The sequence below is a fragment of the Metopolophium dirhodum genome, chromosome 6, assembly GCF_019925205.1.
Source record: "Metopolophium dirhodum isolate CAU chromosome 6, ASM1992520v1, whole genome shotgun sequence".
Taxonomy (NCBI): Eukaryota; Metazoa; Arthropoda; class Insecta; order Hemiptera; family Aphididae; genus Metopolophium; species Metopolophium dirhodum.
The window spans coordinates 34251808-34275133 of NC_083565.1; the positions used below are offsets into that span (position 1 = coordinate 34251808).

Here is a 23326-nt window from a genome sequence, read left to right on the forward strand (position 1 = left end):
ACAAATGTATTAATTATTTTCAAAAAAAATATAGTTAGTATCATAAACTTGGTATTGGAAAAATCTAATAAATTACTTACCTCCGAATTTATTGAATATAGATTTGTCTTTTGTATTTGTTTCATTTTCATCTTTTTCATTACTGTCCATTACGCCATCAGAATTTTCACCAGCACTAAAATCATATCCACATATTAATGGTTAAAGTATTAAAAGAAAAGTATTTCTAACTGAAATTGATAGATCTTTTGAGCATCTTTGCTTAAACGACTACGCTTTGATCATCTATATAATCTCTTGAAATTCGATAATGTTCGCCACTCGATTGTCTGTAATCCTCGACTATATTATAAGAATCGTTGGTGTCGAATGATATGTGATCTCTGGAACGTTATAGCAGGTAGGTATACCTCACCTGTATTACGTTATAATTAGAGCTCGGATGTTAATGACCAAAATGTCATTAAAATATGCATTTAAAAATTTCAAAATATGCTAAAATATGCATTTAAAAATTTAAAAATATGCTTATATATGCCTTTAAATATATCAAAAATATACCTATTTTTCAACAAATATATGTAAAGATGAAAAAATATGCGCAAAAAAGGTGTTAATATTAATTCAAAATAAATTATGAACACTATTAAATGTATACCTACTAAATATTTAGCCAAAACATCCAATTTTTATTCCATCATACTGATCGATCTAGTAGTTCGATAATACTTTTTAAAACAGATTTGAATTCGTTGTTATGTCTACTTCATATTGAGGTAAGTCCACTTTTCCCAATTTCACTCCCCCCCCCCCCCCATACCACTAAAAATTTAGCTTGAATATTTTGAAATTTCGGAATTCTCAAACGTTGATTTGTATTTGTGCAAAACCCCCGCCAAACTAATGCTATCTAAAATCTGAAAAACATCTACGAAAAGCACGCGATGTGTTCAACACACACAAATTCTAGTGTTAAAATTAGAGTCATTGGTTAAATTGTGTACCTACAACCACGGCCCATATGCGGCCGCTGGTCTTTGATAAAAATAAATAATATTATAATATAAATAATATTATTATGTTACACGCGGTAAGTGAGTAAGTGACATTTTTTTAATTACGTACTCAAAACAATTAGACATATACGTGTCTTTATTTTGTAAATAAAAATGCACTTAAATTTATTTTTATTATTATTTTAATCGTTTTATACTTTTATCAAATAAAAAAAATTTGGTATCAACTAATATCATATATCCCAATATTTTAACGATTGTTAACATAGAAATATTTTCTTCTTTCGTTGTGATTCAAAAAACGAATAATAGTATTTACTTGAAATTTTTACCAAATATTTATATTAGCTTTTTCTATGAATATTATATAACATGTAATGTTATATTTAAGGTTTATATGCTTAATGGTATAGTTTTAAAAATATTTTGACTCATTTTGAGCTCTTTATAGACATTTTAAATTTAATATTTTTTAGTTTTTTTCAATAATTGAAGGGCGACATTCCAAAACGTGCTATCGCCATTTTTTAAGAAATCGAGTTATACATGTAGTTTTACTGTAATAGTCTGGAAGATTTCGATTTTTTATATAATTTAACTCTAATTCATATATTTATGGTAAAAATTTAACTAAAAAAAATTGAACTTAAGTCATAACGTACTATTGTCTCTTGTTCTCACAATCCAACATGTGCTATTAACATGGTGTACTTCAAAACATTCTATTACGTATAATATGTTCATCCATGTTACAAAAATATTTTGAAATTTATTGAAACGAAGTTTTTTATGGCACGACGCGGATCTAGCCGGTAAAAAACGTTCCTAACGAAATACTGTAATTTATAATATTATATTAAACAGTTATTTTAGCCAAAACATCCAATTTTTATTCCATCATACTGATCGATCTAGTAGTTCGATAATACTTATTAAAACAGATTTGAGTTCGTTGTTATGTCTACTTCATATTGAGGTAAGTCCACTTTTCCCAATTTCACTCCCCCCCTCCCCTGACCTCTAAATATTTAGCTTGAATATTTTGAAATTCCGGAATTCTCAAACGTTGATTTGTATTTGTGCAAAACCCCCGCCAAACTAATGCCATCTAAAATCTGATAAACATCTACGAAAAGCACGCGATGTGTTCAACGCACACAAATTCTAGTGTTAAAATTAGAGTCATTGGTTAAATTGTGTACCTACAACCACGGCCCATATGCGGCCGCTGGTCTTTAATAAAAATAACCTTTTTATGATCAATATATTTACGACTACGTAGTTCGGCGCGTTTTGTATTTTCAATTTTCATTTTATTTACAATTATCCATCTACGATTCATTTCTACTCTCCGACCGATGTGAATCTATTACTCAAAATGGATTTGTTTCAAGACGAAGTAAGTACCTATAATAATTTTCAATGCTTTCCATTTTACTATTTAGTAACTAGTAGTTGTTAAATTTACTCTACTCTACAGTTTCTTTATGATACTTTTGTGGATGATGTTTTGGAGACAACGTCGTTACAGACGGTGATGTAGTCAACTCCACCACTTCACGAAAACGAAAATAATATTATATTGCTTTGTCCAGATAATTCTTCAGTCATGAACATTTCTTTCTCCAATAATACTTACAGTTCGAAAATTGTGAAACAAAAAGAAATTTTGCACCATGATCATACTAAATATGGTAAATATAAGCCTATGGAATGGACTGTAGGTTTTGATAGTCATTTTTATGCACCGTCATCGACATCGTACATTACTCCCTACGTTGAGCACGGCTAATATGCTGAGTGTTAGTAATGACAAATGTGTATATATGTATGAAATATATATTATGCTGACGCGATGTTTAGCTCACATCGTGTAAATAACCGACCTGGACGCCTGGCGGGAGTCAGTTATGATAGAGTCGACAGTGAGGTAGTCGATAGAATATAGTTGGCGGTTGATAGTTGGATGGTCAAGAATGAGGAGTCATAGTCGGTGGTCGATAGAGGAACTCGAGAACTGACAACGACCTGAAGAGGACCTGCGGACGACCAGCTCAACCCACGTTTGGACATCGGCACCCACGACACACCATGGCCCGATCGGTACCTAGCCCGGAGTTATAATTTATAAGTATATTTCAATATTGTAACTTGTAGTAAATAATAATAATACATCAATAACAGATATATATATATATATACATTACGTTGAGTACTTGCTTCACATAAGGTAACCCTGATCCCTAGTAATAATATCACACACCGAGGTCGAGTCTCCGAGACCTCGTTAATATAAGCAGAACGACACCGAAACGGGTAAGAGCCCAGGTGAAGAGGAGACGTTACAGTTGGTGGAGGTGCCCGTCCCTGGAGTCCCGATTTTTTTTTTGGAAATTATATTTTGTTTTTTCTCGAGAAAAATTTCGATTCTAAGGTACACCCCTTGTGTTGTGATATTATTGTTGGGTGTCATGTGAATCTTATGTGAAGTTATTGGCCTAATAATTCTTAATGGATGTCAAATTTTATATTAAACGAAATACTAATAATCAGATTGCTAAAGTAACAAAATTAAATATTTTATTTTTAAATGAACACTTCGATTCAGAAATAAATGCAACATAATTGATCGGCATATTACGACAAATCGATGAGAATAATTTAGGAGATTTTTTTGAAAATTCGAAATTTGGAAAGATACCTTTATCGGCTAAGTTAGTTAAAAAATTTACGCTTTGAACATTATACGAAGTCGAATGTTTAAGTAAAGATGAATTTAATGCACTAACACCAGTAGAAAAAAAATTTGAATTCATAATATCTCAGAAAACGGTATCGTGGATACTTTTGTTAGATAAATCTGAAGTAGTCGGTTTTTTAAAATTGTGTAGCATACATTGTGAAGAATCGTCAACCCTCTTACACTTAAGGGATCTCGCGAAATCAGCAATAAAAACTTTTAGAGTTGGACTTCTTGATACCGAAGATAAAGATAATTATAACGATAGTACTGCAAATCTTACATTTACTGAAAATAAGTTATCATTAGATTTCAATAATAGCCAGAAAAATCATTGTGAAAAAAATATTAGCGAACCCGACTCACAGGTAGAATTAGAAACTAAGGGTACCGATACGGTTGGACCTAAAGACGTGGCCCAACAGTTAGAAAATCTCTTAATAGACCAATCACTTTCACCAATTAAAAATACTGAGCAACCAAATAATTTGAAATTTGAATCTGTAGAGGTAAATCAAAATAATAAATTGAACGCTAGTTCAAAAATTGATAATATAGTTAAATCAAATACGAAAAATAAAATGGCAAGACCTCAACAATTTGTACCTAATATTTTCAACGGTTCGGGCGATGAATGCGTTTTAGAATTTTTCGAGTACTTTAATGTGGTAGCTACTGCTAATGAGTGGTATCCGCAAATAAAACTAACTTACTTGCCATTATATTTAAAAAATTCCGCTTATAAATTATACAAGACATTAACAATTAATAACTTATATCCGACTTTTGATGAAATAGAACAAATATTTAAGGAAAAATTTGCATCGCCGGTTAGGAATCGTATGTTAAGAAACAAATTCCGAAATAAAAAATTAAAATCGACAGAAACAATATCGGAGTTCTTAGCAGATATTTTATACTTAATCAGTCAAACAAATTACACCATTCCTGAAACCGAGAAAATTGATATAATATTAGAGGCACTAACACCAGAATATTATAACACTGTAACTATTATGAATAATGACACTTTAGACAACTTGGAAATTAATTTAAAGAAAATAGAAAATTCGAAATTGATGCACACAGATTTTCAAAATATAAGTTCCGTAGATATTGACACTCTTAGGAAAGAAAATGAATTTTTAAAATCTAAATTAAATAATATTAACAATGGTAATAGGAATTTTAACCAGAAAAAGAAATTTAATAATAATATGCATGTGAATAGTCCTAGCCCATATTACAATGTTCAAAATAATCCAAACAATGCATTCAATAATAATATGTTCAATTACGACCCATGCAATAATAACAATAATAGTTATAGTAATCAAAAACATAATTCAAATAATTCATTTAATCCAAACAACAATTTTAATAATCAAATGTATAGTTCAAATAATTCATTTATTCCAAACAATTATGTTAATAATCAAAATTATCACCCAAACAATACTTTTTATCCAAATAATAATTACAACACAAATAATGAAATTAGACTGAATCAATATATAGATCCTAATAAACACTTCCATCGAAAAAATACATATAACCCTCCAAATCATTTTAATAGTAATAATGGCTATACACAACCAAAGTGGAATGATAGGTATAAAAATAGGCCTAACCAAAAAAGTCAGCAATATTATAAAAATAATGTGTATAATAGTTATCAAGGTGCAAATTTTAACGAACAAAACGTAGGCCAAAATTATCAAAATCCATCGCATGCTACAAATGGTATCAATCAAAATAATGTAGACGTAAATAACGTGATGAATCAGCACACTATCGGTCAGGTGCCTGATAATGATACACGTAATTTGAATAAAACATATTTTCATAATAATCAAAAAAACTATTAAGGCATGAGAGAGTGGTTAGACTCCCTCTGTGCCAGTAAAAAAATTCTAACGATAACATATTTTCTAGTACAACATTGTTGGAAACAATAATAGCGAAAAAATATAAAAATGACGAAACCTTATTTCCAATTCCAAAACAATTAAAAAACTTAAAAATTAACGAAAAGCATAATGAAATTGATATTAATAAGAACACTGACATAGACGATTATAATATAGATAGTTTATTCAATGAAAAAAAAGTAGCAGTCATGAGTGACCATAATATTCATAACAAATTCGCAAGTAAAAATTCAGTAACTGTTGAACATCAAAAAAATAATGACAATACAATAAAAAAATGTATAACGACGTGTAATCCGACCTCGCTTCCGGCAGCATTCAAACCAGGTCAAAGACTTGAGGTAGTAGGCAAATGGCCCAAGCAAATATCAGGAAGCTATGAATACAATAATGACAAATTTAAATTATAAAATTAACGTAAATTATATTGATGATTGCACATGTTTTGGGAAAACTTTTGACGATCACTTATATTCTTTAGAATCAACTCTGAAAAGATTTAAGCAATTTAATTTAAAATTAAAATTGTCAAAATGTAAATTTAGATACACGGAGTTAAAAATTCTAGGAAATATAATTGATAACATAGGTATCCGCCCAACAGACGAAGGGCTTAAAGCAATTACACAAGTAAATTCTCCGACTAACATAAATCAATTATGTAGCTTTTTGGGACTGGCAAATTATTTTCGACGGTACATCCCGAATTTTAATAAAATCACTTTTCCTCTGACCGAGTTAACGAAAGGTAATTTCAAAACAAAAAGAGATACCATAAAATGGGAAAAAAATCATGAAAATGCGTTTAATGAATTAAAAAGTAAATTAATAGCGCCACCAGTACTAATGCATTACAACGAAGATTCTGACACTATTTTAGTAACGGACGCGTCTTTATTGGGTTTAGGTGTTATTTTACAGCAGAGGGATGACAACAGTAATATTCATCCGGTATCTTTCGGTGCAAAAAAATTGTTACCAGCACAAAAAAATTATTCAGCGTTAGAACTTAAGGCATCAGCTTTGTTTTTTGGTTGCTCTCATTTTAGACAATACCTGTATGGTAAACAATTTACAGGTTGGACGGACCACAACAATTTAGTAGGACTTCAAAAATTAAAATCAGATTCACATGTATTAAATCGCATAAGAACGAAACTAATAGGATAATTTAACATAATATAATATAAGCAAGGTATTTTTAACAAGGCGTCGGATTTTCTATCAAGACACCCAACAGGTTTTGATGAATCGGCACAAATTAAATATGATACCGAATTAGATTTAAATATGGCAAATGTAAATTCTACTGAAAAATTATAAAATTCTATTACTTACGATGATTTCATGCATAATAATGACCAGGGAGTTATATTTGACTTTCGTATTCAACAGGTTAATCGAGACTTATTTAAGGACTATTTTGATGAAACATTTCACTTAGTGCATTTTGTTTCACGCGATTTTGAAATGAACAACGGGATTAGCGTTAAATTCAAAAATAAATATGACCACGTCAACGAATTAAAGGCACAAAACAAAAAAATCGGTGAAATCGCTTATTTAAATTTTAACAGTCAGTTTATAATCTATTTAATTACAAAGTCAAAATTTTATGAAAAATCAACGTACAAATTTTTATTCACCACGTTAAAGTTACTAAAAATATTTTGCAGTACATAAAACATTAATAAAATAGCAATATCCAAAATCACCTTCGACTCGAAAACATTAAACTGGTTAATTATTTTAAATATGATAAAATACGTTTTTTGTGACACAGAAATCGACATAACAATTTCTACATTTACGCCATCGCAGCATATATCACTGGTAGAACCTATTCATTTGTTGCAAACGCGTGATGATTTTTTACGAGCCATAACTGGAGCAATTCTAAATCCCAAGTCATCAGAAATAAAATGGGTTAGGAAGGCGAAATCGTACGTAATAAACGATGATAACAGACTTATGATTTATAGAGATATTTATAAAGGTATTCCAAAATTAGTAATAGCATTGCCAACTAGCTTAATCAAAGAAGTGATCGAACATTTTCATAACGAAAAAATGTCGGGAGCACATTTAGGTGTTCATAAAGTGTTTAATAAAATACAATCGCGATATCATTGGCTTACTATGCAAAAATATATAAAAAATTATGTAATTTCGTGCAGAAAATGTCAACAACGTAAACCAGATAAACAACCAGCGGATGGAATGTTACAATCGAATAAGATTTTAAATGGTGTTCCTTTCCAAGAGATTTATATTCATTATATAGGACCTATGCTAGGCTCACGAAGTTGTAAATACATATTAGTTGCTACATGTCGGGCAACAAAATGTTGCTTTGCTAAATCATACAAAAACGCGGATGCTAAATCAACGACAAAATTCTTGTTAGAATTAATACTCACTTATGGCCCACCCAGAGTAGTAAGATCGGACAATGGCACGCATTTTACGGCAAAAGTTTTTACACAATTATTACTAGCTTTAGGAATTGAAAAGAAGGAGGGAATAGCTTATAGACCAACGAGTCAGGGACAAGAAGAAAGACAAAATCAGGTGATAATAGATATGATAGCACCATACGTTGCAGAAGGTGAAAATTGGACTGATGTTTTACCTATCGTATTGCATGCATATATAACACGGCTATACACCACTCAACGGGATATACTCCATTTTATTTAGTACACGGCTACGAGCCTAGTTCAATTTTAGATATCGCAATTATTCCATCAAATTTAAATCATTCCACCATTATAGAGCTACAAAAATTAAATTCAATCCGTGAAAAATTACCTGATATTTTACAAAAAGCATTTGATAAACAAAAAAGTTACGCGGACCGAGGGAAAAGAGAACAAGATTTTTATGTGGGAGAAAAAGTTTTAGTAAAGATTAATGTAAGACAAAATAAATTTTCAGATAGATATGAAGGTCCCCACACAATATTAAAGAAAATTAACCCAGTTACTTATTTAGTCGAAATAGATAAAAACGGGAAAAAACAAGCTGAGAAAAAACATATTCAACAAATAAAAAAATATAGAGATCGATCGCAAATAGAAAACGTGTACTATTATAATTAGAAATAATATTTGAACATTTTATTATAGTTATTTATAATATGTAAAATTTAAATAGAAATCAAATCATGTTTAAGGAGTATTGTTATTCCTAGACAATTTACTTAGGTATATTTAAAAATATAAGAAGACAATAATATGGTCTCTCACAACATATTATTTACCACGTTGTAAATAATATTACTGTCGAGTGACCACCATAATATATTTCATAACTACTTAATTTCTTAATATTGTTAAGCAATATTAACGAAGCTAAGTTGTTTGTAAAAAAAAAAAGTGTTCATCACTTCATTTCCTAACGGTAGATTTTAATATAATATTATAGTGTAGGTATATAACGTAATTTTTAACAGTTTGGCATTTTAGCTGAATAAATATAGGTCAATGAGTGAACAACAAAAATATTAATTCATCACAATTTCATTCATGGGCTAATATTATAATATTATAAGTAAGGATATATATATAGCGTATACATTAGTGAATGATATTATAACACACCTAGAGCGTGACTACGACAGTCAATGAACAATGTGTCATAAGCATAACTATCGTTTTTAAAATTGTAATTTAATATTTAACATTAATAACATGTAATCGGAAATCTTTATACTATATTATAATTAATCAATTCGTTTTAATTTTTATAATTTAGTAAATTGTAAAATGTTCGCAATAGTTACAGTTGTTCTAGCATTAAGCGTGATAATACCAGATACGTTGCAAACAGAAGAGACGATTATCGACAACTTCCAAGGACATGGATCGGGTATTTATTATGAACCAATTTATAAAATGAGAGTATATTCGAGTGAATTTAACTTACTAACAGGGCTTGCATTTGAAAAAAAAAAAATTCCGTTTTACGTTATTTACAATTAAAACGTTACACAATTTTTTCGTTTATCGTTATTCAGAATTAAAACGTTACACAATTTTTGCGTTTATTGTTATTCAGAATTAAAACGTTAGCCTGGCGGTAGATAGTTATGATAGAGTCTACAGTGAGGTAGTCGATAGAATATAGTCGGCGGTTGATAGTTGGATGGTCAAGAATGAAGATTCATAGTCGGTGGTCGATAGTGAAACTCGAGGACTGACAACGACCTGAAGTGGACCTGCGGACGACTAGCTCAACCCACATTTGGACATCGGCACCCACGACACACCATGGCCCGATCGGTAGCCCGGAGTTATAATTTATAAGTATACTTTCGATGTTGTAACTTGTAGTAGATAATAATAATACATTAATATTCAATAACAGATATACATAAATATATTACGTTGAGTACTTTGCTTCACATAAGGTAACCCTGATCCCTAGAAATAATATCACAAACCGAGGTCGAGTCTCCGAGAACGGAAGAACGTTCTAACAGAACGACACCTGAACGGGTAAGAGCCCAGGTGAAGAGAAGACGTTACAATATCACAGTCGACAAGGATTATTATTACAAGCTCATAGAGAGGATGTAAATTCAACAAACAGAGGTAATTGTATATATTGTTACTTTGATATTGAAATTGAAATTGTAATTTTTAAGTATTTTAGTTTTGTTAAAGATAAAATTGTAAAATATTAAATTAATTAACATTAGCTCACTTATTAAATTAAAATAGGTAGGTACTTAATACATTTTAATTACCCAACCACTTTATTATTATAATTAACTAATTAAGTATTAAAAGTTATAACATGTGATTATGTGACATAATATGAATCATTTAAAATATTTAAATAGGAAATTTTAAAGAAATGTGTTCTTTATTTGCCAAACACAATCCATACTTTGGTAAAATTTATAATTTTCAAAAAAAAAATTATTCAATTTGGGCCATACAAAACAAATTAATAGCTATTTGTGCTTTAAATTTGAAAAATTATATAATTAAAGAAATTAGAGAATGTGGCATGTTTAGTATGCAATGTGACGAAGCTCGGTAATGTATACAATATTTTTACAAAACTACTTTAATAAGTTATAATTATAATAAATGTTGAATAGATGTCATAAACAAGAGCAGTTAGCAATTTGTATAAGATATGCAAATAATTTAAAAGTAGTTGAAATGTTTATTGAATTTCATGATGTTTCTAAAAACCAGAATGCCAATTCATGGTTGATGTGTTACTATACTTCATTAACTCCTCAAATTTAAATGAAATCTCTATTATTGGCCAAGCCTATTATGGAGCCTCAGTAATGTCTGGGTCAGTTAGAGGTGTCCAGGCAAAATTTAGGCAAGCTCACCCTTTAGCATCCCAAGCAATTTATGTGCACGGCATTGCACATAAGCTTAATTTGGTTATTGTTGATATGTGCAGTCATTTAAAAGTAAGAATTAAATAAATTGTTTATAATTAATAAGTATCAGTATTGGTATTTTAAGTATTAAATACTCATTATTTTAGGATGCAAGAAACTTATTTAATGGTTTGGAGGCTTTATATGTGGATTTCTCACATCCATCAAAAGATTTCAAATTAACCGAAATGCAACAGAAACTTGGTTTAAAAATCAACAAACTAACATAGCTTAGCGAAACCAGATGGGTATGTCGATATAAAAGTTGCAAAGCTCTTATTACAAATTATCAAGCTATTTTAAAATCTTTGGACGAGGAAATAAATAAACAAAAATATAAAGATGTTGCCCATGCAATTGGTAGGTTATAAAACTAAATAATGAATACCTCAATATGTTTCATTTCAGTTTTTAATTTTTACATTCATTTTTAGATGTACGTGCAACAATTTTAGATGTTAAATTTATTATTTATTTGTTTATCTTACATGAAATCTTACTATCAATAAATATTTTAAGTGTTCATCTTCAGGCAAAGGGGACAACTCTAGGCAAATCTGGTAATTTGGTGAAAGAAGTAATTCGTACCCTCGAAAATAATCGTTGAGATGGACATTTCTCTGAACTGTGGGCTGAAATTAAAATATTCTGTTCAAAAAATGATATTTCAATTGATAACTCACATCAAGGCAATACTAATCGTGCCATTGATACTACTTATATATTATATATATATATATACTTCCATTATGATCATAGGTCCAAAGAGGCGTAAAAAAGAACCAAATTGTTTAAAAGAGTATGCTGTTACAGTAACGACTGCAGCAGACTCTGAGGATTGTTCCAACAAAAATGATTCCTAGGCAGAGAATTATTGGAAATTAAATGCATTTTTGTTATTATGGACACAATCATTTCAAACATGAAACGTAGATTTGATTTTAATGGTAGTTTGCATCTTGATCATTATAAAGTAATTTTTTTATAGACTTGGAAAATTAATTAAGTTTTTAAGCTTAACTAAATGTTGTGTAATCCTAACTAATTGATGAAATAATTACAATAGTTAAATTAATTTAACAATTGTAATTATTTTTTTATATAATTTTATTTAGTTACCTACTGATAGAAACTAATATAGTATTTTAAATTTTAATGTGTTTTTCAGGATTTATTTGAAATTAATAAATATGATCTTAAAAATGAAATGGCTGTCTTCGAAATTTATTCTGCAAAAATGAAAAAACAGATAATTTTAGTTTCATTCAGGAAAAATTATCCGAAAAAGTTTTCCCAAATTTCTATAAGATGGTTCAAGTTGCCAATACATTGCCAATTTCTTCTGCAACATCCGAGCGTGCATTTTCTGCCATGAGGCGAATAAATACATACTTGAGATCTACAATGGATCAAGATCGATTTAGTAATTTATCGATATTGAATATTGAAAAAGATGTAGAAATTGATCCTGATATCATTTTAGAACAATTCACAGCCATCAATAAAAGAAAAATGAATCTTATATAACGTATCAATAACTATTTTATGGTGCATATAAAACATAAAATTAAAAGTAAATGTTTGTATTTTAATAGTGTTTAAATTTTAAGTTGGTGTGTCCAAGGTGTGGGGGGCTGAGCCCCCCACGTGTTACCATTTGGTATAGTATTGAGGTTAGGTTAGGCTATTGCCCCCTAAGATTTTGTGCTAGTTGCGCCACGGGGTGACTCCTAGTGTAGGTTATATACTAACCTTGGTGTAAACTTGGTGTAAGCTGTATTTGAGGTTTAAACTAGAAAAATACGTAAATCAAATGTATTTTTCCCCTCGAGATTCAACTGTTGTCTGTATAATTAATAAGCGTTTTATTGGTTTGTATAGAATTTTTCACTTTGATAAAATAAAAAAAACTTCCATTAACATAGATACTCGGCCATATTAAAATAAAATTGAAGATTTTAAATGGGAACTCTTGAGGTATATTATTAGTTCTAACTTATCTTTAAAAGTTATAATAAAAGATAAAATAATATGGTGAAAAATACTTTAATGTTTAAAATAAAACAAATTGAGAATGCTTACGCCCAACATTTGAACAAAAAAATATACTTAAATTAATAGGTATATAATTTTTGCTTTTAAGATTAAATGATTCACTATTACATTATAATTTAAACAAAAAAATAATGAACAATTTCAAAATTAATAAGTTAATTATTAACATCTTAAATAGAAAAAAAATTCCATTTTATGAAATTATATTCAATTACTAACATTTAAGTATTTTATAATAGATAAACTGTTATTTTTATTTGTAAGGCATAACTTCCACATATAATCAAAAAATAATTGAAAACATTTACCATAGGATTTGATATAAAATAAATGTTATTTTTTGAACACATGTAATCCTTATTCATATTATAGTAGTTAAACACCATTTATATTTTATGAAATTTTTCTTCGTAATACTTGATAACGATTTGAGGGTACTTTAAATTAGCCTCTTTAGCTGGGATTAAATTGAATTCTTCTATTCCTCTCCATTTCATCAAAAATACCAACTGGCCATTTTCAACAGTTTTACCCATAATTTTTTCCGGAATTTTAGGTATTGGTAGTGTGGCAGAAAAATCATTGACCGTGTCAATATTTTCAATTTCTTCGTCCGTTTCAATCCTGGTCTCTTGACGACGAGTTTCTGATGAACAACTAGTTGCAACTGTTGATCTTGAAAGTGTACGTAAACGGCCACGGCCACCATGCCCAATTTTTCCATTTCTTTTTCTTTTCTTTCCCCCTTGTCTTAATTTTTCTTCGAACTCCTTTATTAAATATTTACAATAAAGATTTTCCCTGGGTTCCCAAGTATTATTCTTGTCATCGTACCCGCTCCACTTAATGAAATATTCTACCATATTATTTCTGGAACGTTTATCTAACACTTTTTCCACAGAATATACCTTTTCTTGATCCTCTTCTGCAGCAGTACCACTAGGTTCTATGTTTGCAACGCCTTCTCTCTTTCTGGAACAAAAATACATTAATATGTTAATAATTATAATATATCAAAAGATATGTATCATTTATTTTTAATAACTTGACTACAGATGACAACAAAAATCATCATGTCAATTGTTATCCATAGGCCATTACTTTAAGTTAGTCAGCAAATAAGCATTAATTCAAATGAACTCTGAAATTATAGGTGCATTAATATTTTTATTTTTGATTTAAGAGGACGCTACACAGACATTTGTTGTCTCTGTACTACAAGTTTATAACATGCCAAATTTTACACTCGGCAGATCACAGTTAGCTGCGTTAGTTTAAAAATTAGAGTGAATTGACCTCTTATACAATTTAAAAAGGTAAGGTATTATCTAAGGTATCTCTTAGGTTTTTTATTATATTTTAATTTTAAAGCAAGTTATGATTATTTTAAGATAAACAAAAAATTTACAATTTTAAAACACTCGTGAATCTCTTTAAAATTAAAATATAACAAAAAGCCTAGAAGATGCTTTAAATCTTACATTTAAATTTTATAAGAGGTCAATTCACTCTATTTTTTAAACTAACAGAGCTAAACTTGATCTACTAAATGTAAAATTGACTCACTTATAAGACAGAGACAACAAATGTCTGTGTAGTGTCATCTTAAGTGCATTTTGTTTTAATAAAACAAATCAAAACAATTAAGTATCTATACTCAGGGGCGGATTGGGGAAACGTTTTGGTGCGGGAAAATATGATGACTAGGAACATTTTTAAAGTAACTGATTTGTCATTGAATCGAACAAACAACGTTTTGAAATGTATTCATCTACTATCTACATACTAATAATTGGTTTATAAAATATATTATAAATTGTTAATATTAATAAATAATATAGTACAACAATATCCCTAACGTAAACAAGTTTCTATAATATAATGCTATAATGATTAATTTTTTTAAGTATTATTTTGTAAATATGTAATTTAAATTTAACTGTCAAAACTTTCAAGCAAAGCTTTACTGATATTTGCAATAATATTTTTTAATAGTACGTATATTAAAATATATTACTCAAATACTTTTTAAAAGTATTTTTATACAACACTGACACTGTTAATAAGCAAATAAATTGTATTAGCACTCACTGTAATTGATTACAAGAAGTTAAAGAAACAGTTTCAGAAGAATCATGCAAATAGCTATACCTATTCACATGATTTATCATAGTAAGCTATGTTCTTTATACTCAGTTTTTGGGAAAAACGAAAGTTTATTATCATACCTATTATTGTATCATTAAATAGTACGTACCTAATGAATGTTCAATACCATCCACAGTTATAGGATTGGTCTAAAATATTTAATGGTTTTAATATGGGAACTTGATTTAATTTAGGTTTTACGTGCACGCTAAACGGGTAATAGCCAATAGGTATATGATGTGTATAAGAATATCATAATATTTTATATTTTAAATTAAAAATAATATATTTATTATTTATAGCTGTACTGATTATTTTATATTACTGGTATTCCCCTCTTGGCTGTTTCCCATACAACGGTCTACATGGTGATTTAATATTAATTACCTACTAAGTATATACCTAATCTATCATATTATTTACTTATCTTGGTATTACCTACTATTATTAATATTCGTTATTATTTGTTTATTTTGTTCAGTATTTTTGTATAGCACTCCTCACAAACCATCGTATTATTGTATAGTGTACAGACGTACAGGGTGCATTCGTTATTTATATATATTTAATATTTTTGAATATTTTTTTATTGTTTTCTATTAAGTCTTAAACATTAATCATGAAAAATCCAGTGCTAGAAATGTTTTTAACGTTTAACGTAAGCGCAAATACTTCAAAGTGCAACACAGGTAATTGTAATAAAAATATGAATGGTAAACATTCCTCCAATTTGGAAAAACATATTTTTTCCCATCATAAAAAAAAGTTTAATGAACTCCAAGATGTTAAAAATAACAAGAAAATTGATACTCCTGAGTCTACATAGAAATTCAAAAAACAAAAGGTAGGTTTTTATTTTTTATAATTTACATAACTAAGTGAACTAATTTATCATAATATTAGGCAAGAAAAAAAAAGTTAAGTTAGATAGACTATTGTTCTATTTTTGTTGTTATTATACGTTAAGTTTATATCATTTAAACATTTTACTTTTTTTATAAACAAATATTATTTGTTAAAAATAAATTATGAATTAATTATTATCTGCTCATAACATTATAATAGAAATTATAATGAATACATCATTAATAAAATCAATAGGTACGTACTACCTGCCCAATTATTATTTAAGCATACTGCATAGTGAATATTATTATACTTTATTTTTTGTTAACTGAAACTTGGAATGTATCTTATGAATCTTAGTTAATGCTTAGGTATTTCAATACAAAATGTATTATTATTATTAATATTCATGTATTTGAATATCATTCAAGTGTCATTTATGGTTTTACTGCAGTCATATTTAAGAGTATTATATATGTATTCATAAATGTATAATTTTTAAATAATACCCTTAACAGTTTAAACATTAATTATATTAATTATTTTTATGTAAAAAGACAATGATTCAAGTCAAATGCTTATGAGTTATTTTATTGCAAAAAAGACCATAAAAATTGAAATGGACAAGAAAAAATAATTACCGGTTGCTTGTGTTAAACTAATAACAGTGAATGGAAGACCAATGTGCCTAATGCAAGATTCTCGTTTTCAAAAAATAACAAATCCAATACTTGAAGCCTTTTAATTATGTTCAAAGGCTTCAATTTGAACATAATTGTAAGTGCTTTTAATTGCTTAGCAAAAAATATATCCAAATCTTTGGAATATTATGCTGCATTTGTATAACTTGTTTAATTACTTTTGTTTTGATTAATATTGATAGACTACAGCTAACTTGAGTTTTAAATTTATATTATATAGCTATATCTATAAATCCACAAAATATAAGAAGTCATGTATCTGCCACTGCTTTAAAAATAGTTACTGTAATTTCTGAAGATATGAAACATAAGATGGTTTCTTTGAAAGTAGATGGTGTTTCAAGACATAATAAGTAATTTTTGGGAGTCAATGTTCAGTATATGCACAAAGATACATTGACTTTAAAAATTAAAACATTGGCCATTTTCGAGCTTGTTGAACACCGTTCTTCGAAATACTTAAAAGATACAGTAAGATATATAAATATTAAATGAATATTTTTTTATATACCTATTTATAATTTATGTAATATTCAGAGTCTAAAATTGGGATGCTTAAAGGTAATAAGCCCACCAATTTTGAAATTAACACATTCATAATTAATGGCGTTTGTGGTTAATTTGTACTTATCTTATTTTGTTAGTAATATTGTTAAGGCCATTATTAAATATATGATAATTTATAAAATATATGGTGAGGTTGGTGGTAAGGTCATTGTGTGATGCATCATAAGACTAAAAAAAAGGGGGCTTTAGCACCTAAGTCCTTTTATTGAAATTGGACAATTAATATTATATTTTGCCATTTTGGTAATATTTATTTTTATATTCACTTACTTTATTAGTTGTTTAATGTTAAAAGTAAATATGGACTAACTAAATATCAAATATATATTCAATTACAAGTGATAACGCCACTAATATGCTAAAAATTACAGATTTAATGATAATCAATCCAGATCAAGAAATAGGTAATTTAATGATTTAGAAATATTTAAAAGTTTAATACCAATCACAATAAATAATGTACCATGTATGGGTTATATATTTGGATATACTATCTATATAATACTTTATATGAAATATGTTTTAAAAAAAAAAAATTATTTTTCAATTTTTCAGATGATGAACCAATAGATCTTGAAAATGAGGTAATTGATGCTCTTTGTCCAGAAGCAATTACTTCAAAAGTAAGATCTGCAGCACACACTTTAAATTTGACAGTTGAAGAGGGACTGAAAATCCAAAGTATCCGTGGGGCTTTTGCACGAGCGAGAACAGTAATTAATTTAAAATATTTAACTTCTGATTGTTTTATATTAATTCACTAATTTTAGGTTGTTAAGAAATTGCAAATGCCAATTTATGCAGGACTCCGTAAACAGGAAAATAAAAAACAAGCTATTTGTGATGTGGAAACCCGATGGTCATCTGTATATGACATGTTATATAGACTTCTTGAACTCAAAGATTTCTGTTTAAAATTCCAAGATACCAAGAACGATTTAAAACTATCTTTACCCGATTGGGATGATATTGAAAAAATGGTAATAAAATTAATATTGTCTATTATTGTGTAATATCAATTAATAACCAATTTGAAGTACCTACTTTATTATCTTGTAAAAAGAAATTACCAAAACATAAAATATTTTATTATGTTTCAGGTGGTTTCATTAGAACCTGCAAAAATAGGACTTGTTTCTTTACAAAAAAGTGATATTACCATTGGGGATTTCTTTGCAATTTCGTTTAATATATTATCAAAGTTACAAAAAATAGATAGTTCATTATCACAAGCAATAGTAGGACCGTAGAAGTAAATTATTGTTTGAAGAACCTATATTTTCTTCTGGTTTGTGTAAAAATAATGATAATATTATCGGAAGTAATATACAGTTTAAAAAATTAAAATTTACTACTTTTATTTCCAGTAATTTTTTTAGATCCTCGAAGAATGCTTAGCATAGAACAAAAGCCAATCGCTAAAAATCACTTAAACAAAACATGGAATGCAATGAAACTTATTTCTGAAACAATCGTAAATAATGATGTTAGTGAGACAACCACAAATGAAGATGATACTAACAATGAAATAGATGAATTTTAAGTATTTTTAAGTTCTCAAGGCAGTACACCGTGCCTTGAGGTGGGAAATAATGATAATCGTTCAATCAGAGATATAATTGAAGAATACGATAATGTGTCTCGACTACATCATAAAAGCTGTGTTTTAAAATATTGGTCAGAGAATAAAATTAAAAGACATGAACAATTTCAGTTAACACAAGTTGTTATGGCTGTTCCGTGTACACAGGTAATAATATCAAATTTATGACACCTATTGAACAATAATAATGTACATTGTACATGTATATTTTATAGGTGACTGTAGAAAGGACATTTTCTGGATTAAAGTATATTTGCAACGATCTAAGATCATCCATATCCTCTCATTTACTTTATGATATTATGGTCATTCGAAGAAATAATAGTTATAACTAATTTTTAATGTTGTGTAATTTACAATTTACATTTTATAAAATTATAATAAATTATTAAATTCACAGTTTTTATTTTTCGTTAACTTATGAAAAGGTGTATAAAAAATTTTAACTTTTAAAGCCTTATACCTACTGGAATTAATAAGAATGAAAAAGACCATAGTTTTACATTAGGTCTTAACTTTTTATAATGGCGATGCATAAATATTAAATATTAAAGCTTTAGTTTTATAATTATTATTATTTGAAAATGTAGAAGAGCTAACTGGTAACTGGTAAGTAGTGTTAGGAACTAGTCTATAATAATTCTTTACAATTTTAGTTCTTGATTTAAATTATAGTGTTAGGTTTACAGTACTTATAACTTATACTCAAGAAGACGAGACCACCAAAACTCAGAAGTCAACTGTCAAATTAATAAATTGTCTTATTAGATAGTATAACACTTTAATGTAAAGAGTAAATCACGGTCTAAGAGTTAAGACAGAATAGAGATTAGATAATATTATGAAGATTTATATTTTATCTTAGTCCGTAGTGTAAACACTATTCATTATAAATAGTTCATAATTGTAAAAAAAAAAAAAAATGTTTTGTGAAAAACGGTATTTAAACCGGTTAAAATCGTTAAGTGATTATTTAAATATAAATTAACTAGTTAACAGCACTTCTTCTCAGAACAAGAAAATTGGTAACCGGTTAGGAAAAAAATTTCAGCTCCTACCGGAGTCGATTACCTACCACTTATTTTAGAAACAGTTTTAAGCCCTGCAAATTATTAAAAACAATATTTGAATTGATTAATATATTTTGTGAGGTATATATTATAATCTATTCTGGGGTATTTAGGTTAAAGTATACACAGTACAGTGCATACTATATACTTTCATCCAAAAATATAATTAGTATCGCCCTACCTACCCATATAAGTTGCATCCAACGATTAAATGAGCACAAGATAGGTCTTTTTTTATTTTCTTTATCATTCTATTTCAAAGTTGTATTTAAGTGATAAAATACTTTAAAAAAAAGAATTAAAAACACCTGAATTCCCGGTGGGCCAATCCACCCCTGAGTATTATCCACGTGCGAAAAAATATAAACCAAAGTGAAACTATTCTACTTTACGGGACACTACTTTTTTATTTTTTTTTTTGAGGGACTTAGTCATTTTTTGGCTGAAAAAATGTTGATGAAATCAGAACTTGGCGCATGAAATTTGTTTCGAAGTTATAGCTAACCGAAGTTTTAACTTTATATAATAACCCTTAAATACCTATAATGCTTTAGATTATCGTATGTAAGACTGTTGTGCAGTGGTAATCACTTCCCTATGATCCCAACAATCGGCGGTCAATACTCGTCCCATACGCATTAATTTTTTGTACTTTTTTTTGAAAAACGAAGATTTCAACAATTGTAATGTAGGTTCCAAGCAAATTTTCAAACATTTTTTTTTCTAAAATATGTGTTCCACATACTTTTTACTACCTCGGGCGAACTTAGGATTTCAAAAATATTGTTTTTAAAGTACGTTTATTGCCAGCGTGGATACTTGCTCGCTACGCTCGCTCGAACATTAAAATCGAAAATATCCCCCTACCTACTTGCTGTGTAAAACCACAATTACACAATTATACAACATAAAGTAAATTGTCCAACAGGTAATCAAATATACATTAACAGTGGTAAAACCTAAATGATTGATTTTGTATCAATAATAATAAACATAATAATAACCATACAACACTAACAACCACAAATTAATGAAATAATAACAATTATTAATTATTATGTACCATTGATACAATGTAAATAGTGCAAAAAACTATTTACCCAGTCTCGGGTTGGAACTCTGGTCACTTTCGATAGCATTGTCATCATACTACCAATGGGCCACGACAGCCCGTTTTGCGACGTAACATTCATAAGTTTAACTTTGAAACTAAAAAAGGTGTCCCACTAAAGTAGAAATATACCGATATTACACAATATATAAAATGTACATCTTTCTTTGTACGCAACCTTTATTTAAAACAATCGTTTTTTGGATCGCGGACGGTTCACGGAATATGGGTGGGTACCTAATGTATTTATTTTTATTTGTTATCGGACGCGGACGCACGCGCGCGAATAGTTTGGCGGTGGCAACGTTGGTATCTACGCGTATTTTCAAATTCTCAATATTGTGCTTCTGGCTGAGCACAACTACACAAGTGTAAGATACAAACATTAGATCATAAACAGTTAAGATTCGCGATCGGGATATCGTTTATCCACCGTATATTCCAAATGGTTTTCGTGATTTATCAAACGTAGTTATTCCGTAAGTCGTAACCAGAAAAAATATTTGGACGATGGTGACGGCGTCGGTTGCCTCCTTGGTGGAGGGGAGGGGGGTGGCAGCGACGACGCCATGTTTAACGATGGTGTATAGGTCACGTGTTTAATATTTTCGTTCGATTTCACGAAAATGTACACAGGTCATGGTCCGTCACGTTCTCGCACGGTCTGTCTCGAAGATATGGAAACAACGACCGCAAACGATGAAACCCGTGGGTAAAAACTGAGTGAACGGGAGGTGAACGGCCGTACACGCGTGTGAATATTAATTGACACTCACCTTGAAGACATATCGAAGGAATGAATCGACCGGAAATAAATGCTCAGCGTCAGGAAATACCACTCAACCAATCGACGGGATCCGTGAGTACGGAGGTGCGTGGCCACTGGAACGACGGCGACTTCTTCAGCTGCGATGTAATGCGGTTAGCTGTTTAGGACCGGTGAGGATTGGTGAGGAGTGGACAGACGTCCGACGACGATCGAGGAGCAACAAGTGAGACTACAGACTAAACAAAAGGACAACGACGCCCGAATGGAAGAGAATAAATCGACCACAGTGGTTACATGGTCACGGTAGTGGTTACACCCACCCACGGCCCACGAACTAAGACGTTGTATATTATTATACCGGACATGGTAATACGACGTCTCGCGACAATTTGCTTACATCATATTATCATGTGATAATATGATAAGACATTATGAGATATGTTGATATTCAGGTCTAAAATGTATATAATTTAAAATTCAAAACTACAACAAGTCAGATACTTATGGTAAAAAACTAAAAGCGATGTCTAATTTATAGTTTACACTACAGATTAATAGTTATAATGTGAACATTGTATATGATCTGTGTTTATACTTTATAATTATAACCAGGGCTTGAAACCGGTTTCAAAACCGGTATTAAATACCGGTAAATACCGATAAAAATCGATATCAAAAACTAAATCAATATCGAAACCGAAAAAGATGAAAACCGGTATTCAAAACCCTAATAGAAATCAAAAAAATTAATAACCGATTTTCTTAATCAAAACCGTAACCGAAAATTACGAAAACCAGTATTTGAAACCAAATTGAAAATCAAAATAATTTTAAAACGGTTTTCAAAACCGAAATCGGAACTGAAAATCTATAATCAATACCGATTTTTAAAACTGAAAAGAATACCGAAAAACTAATACTTAAGTGAAAATCAGTACCTCTTGAAAAACCATTATCGTAATTTAAATGTTAAGCAACTTCTCTGTTTATAATATTGTACTAATAAAAATATCCAGACTTCTAATCAGTGGTGGCTCATGGTATGGTGCACAGGAGCACGTGGACCACCCAAAAAAATAAAAAAAATTATAAAAAAAAATTAGATTCATATGGTAACATATAATTGATTATTATGGACATGGTCTCAGGTCTGTAATAAATAAAAACTTTTTGCAGTTTTTCATGTTGAGAAGTGTGTCTATGAACGATTAAATAATTCGGGAAGCACAAATTATTTGTGCTCCCGGCCGCCAAATAAATATTAGCTACATGCCTCGACACGTCGGTTAGTAATACATGGTAGTTTGGACCACATATTTTAATGTGTGCACTGAACCTATTTTGATCGTGTCGCGATGT

The 23326-nt window shown here is 29.3% G+C and overlaps 1 protein-coding gene and 3 pseudogenes across 1 annotated transcript; 2 read left to right on the plus strand and 2 right to left on the minus strand.

Annotated features, from left to right (window-relative positions):
* The window catches only part of LOC132947732 (uncharacterized), a 4416-nt pseudogene extending 2696 nt beyond the window's left edge, over window positions 1-1720 (minus strand).
* A 9275-nt stretch (window positions 1721-10995) lies between these two features.
* LOC132947733 (uncharacterized) lies at window positions 10996-11960 on the plus strand (annotated as a pseudogene).
* A 59-nt stretch (window positions 11961-12019) lies between these two features.
* Window positions 12020-12624, plus strand: LOC132947734 (52 kDa repressor of the inhibitor of the protein kinase-like; annotated as a pseudogene).
* Window positions 12625-13538: 914 nt separating this feature from the next.
* LOC132947735 (chromobox protein homolog 5-like) lies at window positions 13539-22127 on the minus strand. The gene is made up of 2 exons (XM_061017985.1): window positions 21975-22127; window positions 13539-14124 (listed from the first exon to the last, which is right to left on the minus strand). Exons 1-2 carry the CDS (start codon window positions 21983-21985, stop codon window positions 13539-13541), a joined length of 597 nt encoding a protein of 198 aa, XP_060873968.1. The 5' UTR covers window positions 21986-22127.
* Between the last annotated feature and the right edge of the window lie 1199 nt (window positions 22128-23326).